General features: G+C 33.8%; 1 protein-coding gene across 2 annotated transcripts; it reads right to left on the bottom strand.

Annotated features, from left to right (window-relative positions):
* Positions 1 to 492: 492 nt before the first annotated feature.
* Positions 493 to 6757, bottom strand: LOC118049636 (ribonucleoside-diphosphate reductase large subunit). Of its 2 annotated transcripts, XM_035059686.2 has the most exons (17): positions 6248 to 6756; positions 5358 to 5419; positions 5179 to 5266; positions 4415 to 4678; positions 4049 to 4289; positions 3885 to 3961; positions 3584 to 3754; positions 3392 to 3484; positions 3153 to 3302; positions 2976 to 3062; positions 2681 to 2845; positions 2474 to 2593; positions 1876 to 2078; positions 1648 to 1797; positions 1407 to 1554; positions 978 to 1061; positions 493 to 893 (listed from the first exon to the last, which is right to left on the bottom strand). In XM_035059686.2, exons 1-17 carry the CDS (start codon positions 6473 to 6475, stop codon positions 783 to 785), a joined length of 2442 nt encoding a protein of 813 aa, XP_034915577.1. In that variant the 5' UTR covers positions 6476 to 6756; the 3' UTR covers positions 493 to 782. The 2 variants fall into 2 exon arrangements, with proteins under 2 accessions (XP_034915577.1, XP_034915576.1); XM_035059685.2 differs by having other exon boundaries at positions 1648 to 2078; positions 6248 to 6757.
* Positions 6758 to 8547: the final 1790 nt, after the last annotated feature.

Raw genomic sequence — 8547 nt, 5'->3', positions numbered from 1 at the left:
ATTTAATTGATTATTAATTAGACTTTATATTTTTTCTAGTTTTCTTTTTATTTATAAATTCGAGTCATAAGTTTATTGAATTACACCTAGTTAACTCAAATTATGTATTTTTTATTTTTCATTTTCTTTAAAAAATTCTTCTTAAATTTCACCCTTTAAAATGAATTAATTTTTTCAATTTGCTTTACTCTTGTCATAAATTTAATTAATTAACTCAAGCTGCTTTTATTTTTGTTATTCTTTTTTATTGGATTATCAAAGATCATTATCTTGTGATTTATCGGTGTTTGTTTTTTATTTTTAAGTAAACATATTTCAAGTTCATGTTTTTTAGTATTACTTTATTTTTATTTTTTTTTGCTAAAAGACACTTGCAATGCTTTTGCTTCAAGTATCTAGTTAATCCTCTACTTGTTTGTGAGTCTCTGGTCCGGAAAATGCAATTCCTACCACTGACCCTGAGTCGGTAAAACCGCAGATGAACACTCAACATTGAAATTTGGAAACAAGGCATTTCCAGTTGCAATTTGAAGCTGAGTTTAAGCCACCAATTCAAGGGTTTAATGGATTTAATCAGCAGTAGCAGGATTAAGCTATACAGACATTAAAAATAACATATACCTATATAATTTCACTGGATTGGACTTGACCCATACACAAAAATCCCCTAAAAGCAACACCTAACAGAGGTGCTTGGCCACACCAGATCACTTTTGTGCCCTCCTGCATGCAAGAAGAACCTGAACCGAAGTCACATCTTTTCTGGCTCCTAAATCGAACCCTTAACTTCCACAAGCGATGCACTCCTCACGGTTTGTAAGGGAGCAAACCATTTGAGCTATTTTAGTATCGTCAGCAGCAGCAGCATCATCATCCAATTCTGGCTTTTTTTCCTGCATTACCCATGAATGAGACTTCTTTCAATGAAATAAATAAACTGGAATGGTAGAAAACCGGTGATTATGACTGGTAATTACTTTAAAAACAGAAGTATCAACAGTGAACTTGATGGCATCAGCTGCCGCTTGTGATCTTAGATAATACATCCCTGTCTTTAGACCCTTTAAAACAGGAAAAGAAATGGTTAGACAGTGAAAATATTGCAACACAATACCATTAATTGCATGAAAGGGGAGGGCAGGGTTTCATCAAAATTGACATGGCAATCAAAAGATGGATAAAAAAATGAATCATCATTGCACAGCATCATACCATTATCCTGTAAATTATCTACAATAACAATAAAATCACTTGTTCAAAGAAAAAGAATGAAATTGGTTATATGCCCGTGGCAAAAATATTGGATAAACATACTGTAAGCAGGCTGCATATAATCCATTATAGATATAGCATGTTATATTTGTCTTTCATGTCTATGTTCTTTGTTGTCATTTCGATGCACCTACCTTTGACCATGCATAGAAGTGTAGGGAAGTTAGTTTTCCAAAATTGGGTTGGTCCATATGTATATTAAGACTTTGACTCTGATCTATGAAGCATCCACGATCAACTGCCATGTCAACTAATGTCTTTTGCTTGATCTCCCAAACAGTCCTATTTGTCACAAAAGTTATATTAGTTCAAGGGTTAAAAATAAAAAGAGAAGGGAGCGGAGCAATGGCTATGATGAAATTCACTTATCCATACTTGTATATACACTTCAGATCATCTGAGATTTCTGGGATTTTCTGGACAGAGCCATCTTCATAGATTATTTTGTTCTTCAGAGCAGGAGACCAAAGGCCCATCTCAGTTAAGTCATGAAGAAGATGTTTGTTGACCACAACAAATTCACCACTGAAGAAAGAATTAGAGGGCAAACATAAGGCAATTGATCTTAAAATAAACTGAATAGAATAGGTTGGCATAGCAAACCTTAAAACTCTACGACTATAAATGTTTGAAGTATATGGCTCAAAGCACTCATTGTTTCCAAGAATCTGGCTGGTTGAAGCAGTTGGCATTGGTGCCAAAAGAAGTGAATTTCTCACCCCATTCTTAGATATCATTTCTCTTAGGGCATCCCAGTTCCACAGACTGGAAGGAGTTACACCCCACATGTCAGGCTGCAGAATGCCCTGCACAATTCAATGGATAATTTACTAAACAGAAGCTAGTGAAAGTAATCTGTTGTGCTAGTTATTGGACCAGCAGGTCTTGAAAATTCTTTCATATGGGAGCCTAAAACTTTACAAAGAAAAACAGCAACCAACAACTGATGAACAAAAGCTACTAAAATATTCACTTGCACAGGGGACACAAGGAAATCTTTAATCAATTCAAGCAAATTAATGCAAAACATTATTGGTGAAAAATATATTGCTGTGCATAACAAATATCTAAGCAATAAAAGGATAACAGCAGCTCCATTGTGACTTCTTTATATAATGAAATGGAAAATAAAATATCTGAAAAGAATAACACATTATACAATTGCACTTGAGGTGCTTGCATTTGAAGAAACCAGGCATACCTTGCTCACAGGGCTTCCAACGTATGTTTCATAGGGACCTTCTCTTGCAGCGATCTCAGAAGAAGCTTTCAGAGCATGATAATAAATGGTTTCAAATATGTCCTTATTCAGCTTTTGTGCCTGAAATTGATTGCCACTAAACAATCAGACCAACCAATTAATCAAAGTTAATGTTCAAGAAGAATAGCTGTTGGGAGTAAATTTTACCTCAGGTGAGTCAAATGCCATTCCAAGCAACATGAAGGCATCTGCAAGACCTTGAACTCCAATGCCAATGGGTCTATGTCGGAAATTTGACCTTCTAGCAGTTTCAACAGGGTAGTAATTAACATCAATTATTTTGTTGAGATTGACTGTAACCACTCCTGTAACCTGTCCCAAAAGCAGGAGGAAAAGAGAAATTGCAGGCTGAGCTTGTGAAACAAAATGGCTCCACAAAGCAGAAGATGCATGTGGGTGCATATGCTAGGAAATGCTGTGATGCAATGAATGGAAAACAAACCTCAGCTAGTTTCTCAAAATCAAAATATCTTCTGTTGGAACCTCTACTGCCAACTAGTTTAGATGGATGAGACTCTATAGGAACTCCCTGCAACAAATGGCATGCCACTAGGTCACAAAACAAACATGACCTAAAAGACAATTTTCAAATAGGCTTGCTTTGCAAGTATGCCCCCACCATCTCTCTAACAAATCGTGGTAGAGCAATCGAAGCCAGATTGCACACAGCAGTTTCTGTTGGACTTGTGTATTCAATTATCTCAGTGCACAAATTTGAAGATTTTATGGTACCCAGGTTCTGTTGGTTGCTTTTTCTGTTGCAAGTGTCCTGGAACACAGAAGAGGAATAAGTAAACAAGAAAATACTATGCCATAATAGAAAAGCATTTAAAAATCCAACAGATTCACACAAATCACCTTAAAAAGCATGTAAGGGGTCCCAGTCTCTATCTGAGATTTCAAAATCTCAAACCAAAGGTTTTGTGCCTGGACAACCTTCTTGGCCTTGCCCTAGATATATGCATGAGTATTATTAACATCCAAAATCCAGTAAAAAACTATCTTTCAAAAAATACAAACTTAAAACAAGATAAGGAAAAAAGAAATTACATCTCTTTCATAGCGTGTGTATAGTTCCTCAAATTCTTTGCCCCAACAATCTGCCAGACCCGGAGCCTCACTAGGGCAAAATAATGACCATTGCCCATTGCTTTGAACTCTCTCCATAAAGAGATCAGGAACCCACAGAGCATAGAATAAATCCCGAGCACGGTGTTCTTCCTATAAAAATGAAAATTACAACACAAATTTAAACAGCAAGGCACATTGGGGCAGTGAACAAAAGGTGCTATCAGATAAAGCAGGCCAAGACAATTTGGAAGTGGAAAATTTTGCTACTTTTCAGCCATACCTTTCCATGATTTTTCCTAAGATCAAGAAACTCAAATACATCCGCATGCCATGGCTCCAAATACACAGCAAAAGCACCTACAAGCATGATAAGCAATGATTTAATAGAGTAACATCAGGCAATAGATTTAAAATGACAATACAAGCACAACATTATGAACATACCTTTCCTCTTGCCTCCTCCTTGATCAACATAGCGGGCAGTATCATTGAACACCCGCAACATTGGAACAATGCCATTAGATGTCCCATTTGTTCCACGAATATAACTTCCAGTGGCACGGACGTTGTGAACAGACACACCAATTCCTCCAGCTGATTTACTGATGACAGCACACTCCTTCAACGTATCATATATTCCTTCAATACTATCATCTTTCATGCACACCAAGAAGCAGCTGCTCAACTGCCAAGATACAGCAAAAAACTGTGTTAATTTTTAGCAAAAAAGAAAAAACTCTTTCCTAAACACCATATTCATAAACTAATTTGCACTCCCACAAACAGATATGCACATAACATAACACATACTTGGGGTCTAGGTGTTCCAGCATTGAAAAGGGTGGGAGAAGCATGTGTGAACCATCGCTGAGACATCAAATGGTATGTTTTGAGTGCCGAATCAATATCATCTTTGTGAATTCCAACAGCAACCCTCATTAGCATGTGCTGAGGCCTTTCCACAACCTTCCCTTGGACCTTCAGCAGGTAGGATCTTTCAAGGGTCTTGAAGCCAAAGTAATCATAGTCAAAGTCCCGATCATAGATGATCTCAGAGTCCAGGCGAGCAGCATTCTGAAGCAAAGGAAAATGTTACTGACCATCCATAGCTCATGAAATTAGGTGGATATATCTATCTCTACAACAAACAAAACAACCATTACATTAAAATTGTTACTTCAGTCATGTTGACAAGTACCATCTAGAAACTCTTTTTCATTAAGGAATTAACATTACCCTTTTCATTTGTAATCAAGTATTGCAACCTCTGCAACCATATTAACTACACAGTCAGCTTCTTGCATAATATTGCTCAATTGTGTGCCATGCACACAAAAAAAAGTTGCCAGTAAAATGAGTTTCATAATCTAATGACAAGCACATAGAAATCCAAACAGAACATTGTACCTCTATAACTATCTATAGCATGGCAAAAATTTTGCTAACATGCCGCTCCACAACAATGTTAATAACAAGAACTACACACTTTCTTTCTCCCCTTTTAATTTCAAAAAAAAGAAACAAATAAATCTAACAACTATTAGAATTGGATAATATTTGGATTGAGTAAATACCTTCATTATTATTTCATAAACATCATCAGCAATCAAAGGAGCCTTCAGTCCAGATTTCTCATTAAAATGGTTGTACATGATTTTGATCCTGCAGCAACCACCAACCCATATCAAACAACATTTTCCAAGAATGAAGCCAACTGGTTCAGTAGAAACAGGGTAATATAAATGTAACTTACGTCTCAGAAAATGATTTATGAGTGTTCTTATGCAGATTTGAAACAACAATCCTCGCAGCCAACTGCATCAGCACAACAATATTCAAAGAAAAAAAATCAAGAAACAGATCATTTACTGTCCAGTCTCCAATTTTGTTAAATAAGGAGCAGACTGTTAGGTGTTCATGTTACAACACAAAAATAGTACCAAGTCCAAGAATTAGAAACAACATGGCTCAATCAAGATGAATCAGCTAATAGTTGTTGGAGAAATTCTATGACTTCCAAATGAAAATTATAGAAAACAAAAACATTTTACAAGGATACTCTGGTTGAGTATCAATGAAATTCTTTTTTTTTTTTTTTTTTGGTTTGTGTGGATTATAGTCAATTGTATCAAGCCCAAGAATTAGAGACAACTTGGCTCAATCAAGATGAATCTGCCAATAGTTGTCGGAGAAATTCTACAAATTCCAAATGAAAATTATAGAAAACAAAAACATTTCACAAAACACATTTAACAACTCGCAAACAATTGAATATAATCCACAGAAACAAAAAATTTACATATTTCTTCGATATTCAATCAGACTATCCAAAAACTTTATAGCCATTTAACCCAAACAAGAAGAAACAAAGCAAAACACCACAGTAAATAAAAGAAGATCAAACCCAGACCCAGCACCTTTCAAAATCAAACATCTCAAACATTGCCCCACAATCAAACAGACCCAACCAAAGAGATCCAACATGTGTGTGTCTAAGTCTGAAAGAAGATTCTCTAGACCCCACTGAACAGTCAGTAAATCCACATAGATATGCGGGCGTGGAACGCACAATGGCAAGATCTAGAGCGTGCCCGGGAATCAAAACAAAAGAAAAGGACCAATTCATGAGAAGAAAAAACTCACAGAGGCGTAATCAGGATGATTAGCAGTCATAGCAGCGGCAGTCTCGGCAGCCAATTCATCAAGCTGGCTAGTGGTGACACCTTTGTAGACACCAGCACAAACCTTCTGAGACACAAGGACAGGGTCACAGTGGTCAGTGCTAAGGCCATAGCTAAGTTTCTTCAATCTAGCAGTGATCTTATCAAAGTGGACAGCCTCTTGTTTCCCATCTCTCTTGACCACATACATATTTGCTTTTTTCGAGACTTTTATCAAACAGGTTTTGAGCACAGAAAGAAATGGGAGAGAGAAGGAGTTTATATAGGAAGAGAGAAAGAGAGACGAAGAGGGTGGGTAGGTTTGATTTTTAGGGATGTTGAGTTTTCTTCCCTCCTCTAACACCAATTTAGGTTTTTTCTTTAGAATTTGAAATATGAGCGCGGCGCCAAATAGCTGTGTTTTCGGATTCAGAGGGTTGCTATGGCGGGTAAATCTTTTGGAGCTGGAATGGCTATGAGGTAGGTGGGCGCTACGGGCCCATGCTATTTGCTGTACTTTTTTTCTCCTTTTTTTTTTTTTTTTTTACATGCAGGTATATTCCCTTCAACTCTCACATAGTAATTATTAATATTTATTTAATGAGTTTATTTAAAAAAATAAATAGGTAATAAAAAAAATCACATTTGAACTCATTAAGAAGTTATAAAAATGTTTTCGTTTATATTTCCTAAAAAACTATAAAATTTCACTTAAAACCACCGTAGTTAAAACTAATTTTATTATATTATAAAAAATAAATTTTTCATACCATTTTTTAAATTTTTATATAGATAATTGAGTAAAAATAATCACAAAATAAAAACATTAATCCAAAAATATTTCTTTCCAAACCACTACTGTTTTGAATTTATATCAAGCTATAAAAAGTAATTTTTTTCCTAAAATAAATTATTTTAATTCATATATAATCAGTTTAGAAAAATAACTAAAAAATGTGTATTTTAAAAATAAAAAACAATTTTTTTAAAAAAAATTTTATATAATTATTTATTATTTTGATATAATGATATCAAAAATAAATTTTTAAAAGTAAAAATATGTATATTATTGTAATATGTTTTTAAAAAAATATTTTAAACAACAACCATTATTAATTTATAACCCTAAATACTACCTAGATTAAATATAAAAGAAATAAAAATCAAAATGGAAAGCAAGAAAGATGGACAAAAAAGAGTGGGGAGACGGAAGGAAGGGGGGGACAAAGGGAGAGGGAATCATTTGCAAGAGTTGGCGCGGTTTTGAAGTGGGCGGAGACGTGGTGGTGGGGTTGTGTTGGCTCCCGTGAATGATTCATTTTCTTTCTATTTTTTAAGCTGCTTTTTAGCTGGATAACCATACGATGTTAATTCTTCCGGATTTTAGGGTGTTTTTTTTTTTTTTTTCAACCTAATTTTCTTGGCATGTATGTTTATTTTTTTAATGGTGCAAAATGTGTGTCACTTAATTTTTTCACAATCAAAAGGTTATTACTATTGATGATTTATTTTCGGTTCGATTCGGTTTTTATCAAAAAAAAAGTAACCACATCAAAAAAAAAATTGAAATCGGTTCAAACCAACCGGTTTCGATTCGGTTCAATTTAGCTTTTTAGGACAAAACCGGTTCAAACCGGTTTGGCTTGGTTTTTTTGTTTCAATTCGATTTTTTTTGGTTTCAAGCTTATAAAACCGAACCAAACCGGTTATTTTTTTAAAAAAATTAATCTATTTAATCTGTTTTTTTTTTTTTTACAATTCAATTTTTTCAGTTATTTTTTTTTAAATTTTCTTGGTTTAATTAATTTTTCAGTTTTTTTATCACCCCTAGTTATTACTCAACTACTCACGTACTATAGTATTTTTCTCTTTTTCTCTAATATAATAGAATGTTTTGAATTTTTATATAAATAAATGAATATGTTTGGATTTTTATTAAATTAAATGATAAATCTTTTAAACTTGAATAATTTTGTGTAAAGTTTGAATGGTTTATGATAAGATTAGTTTGTATAGTTTTTAAAATATAAAAACTAATTTTAATTACTTTGAAATATATATTTGTGCTAATTTATTTATAAGCTTAGTTAGAGATTTAAGTAATGTTTTGATGATTTGATTAAAAGATAAGTTATTAAAAAAAACAAAAATGATAATAGATGCTCTAACAATCTTTTAACATTTTGGCCTTGATTGCAAACATTTATGGAATGTCTCAGTATTATTTTTTTATGAATCAACGTTTTAAAATTAAAAAAAATAAAAAACATTAAAGAAAGCCCT

The sequence above is a fragment of the Populus alba genome, chromosome 7, assembly GCF_005239225.2.
Source record: "Populus alba chromosome 7, ASM523922v2, whole genome shotgun sequence".
In the NCBI taxonomy this organism is placed as follows: domain Eukaryota; kingdom Viridiplantae; phylum Streptophyta; class Magnoliopsida; order Malpighiales; family Salicaceae; genus Populus; species Populus alba.
Note: the sequence above shows the minus strand (reverse complement) of the source record. Positions and strands in the feature narration are given on the sequence as shown.

What these genes read in the sequence shown, in the direction of transcription:
- LOC118049636 (XM_035059685.2), bottom strand. Translation starts at nt 6,475, where the DNA reads ATGTATGTGGTCAAGAGAGATGGGAAACAAGAGGCTGTCCACTTTGAT. An exon ending in ATCATCCTGATTACGCCTCT is followed by an intron (nt 5,420 to 6,247) that starts GTGAGTTTTTTC and finishes GTGCTGATGCAG; the next exon opens with TTGGCTGCGAGGATTGTTGT. An exon ending in TTGATACTTCTGTTTTTAAA is followed by an intron (nt 894 to 977) that starts GTAATTACCAGT and finishes TGGGTAATGCAG; the next exon opens with GAAAAAAAGCCAGAATTGGA.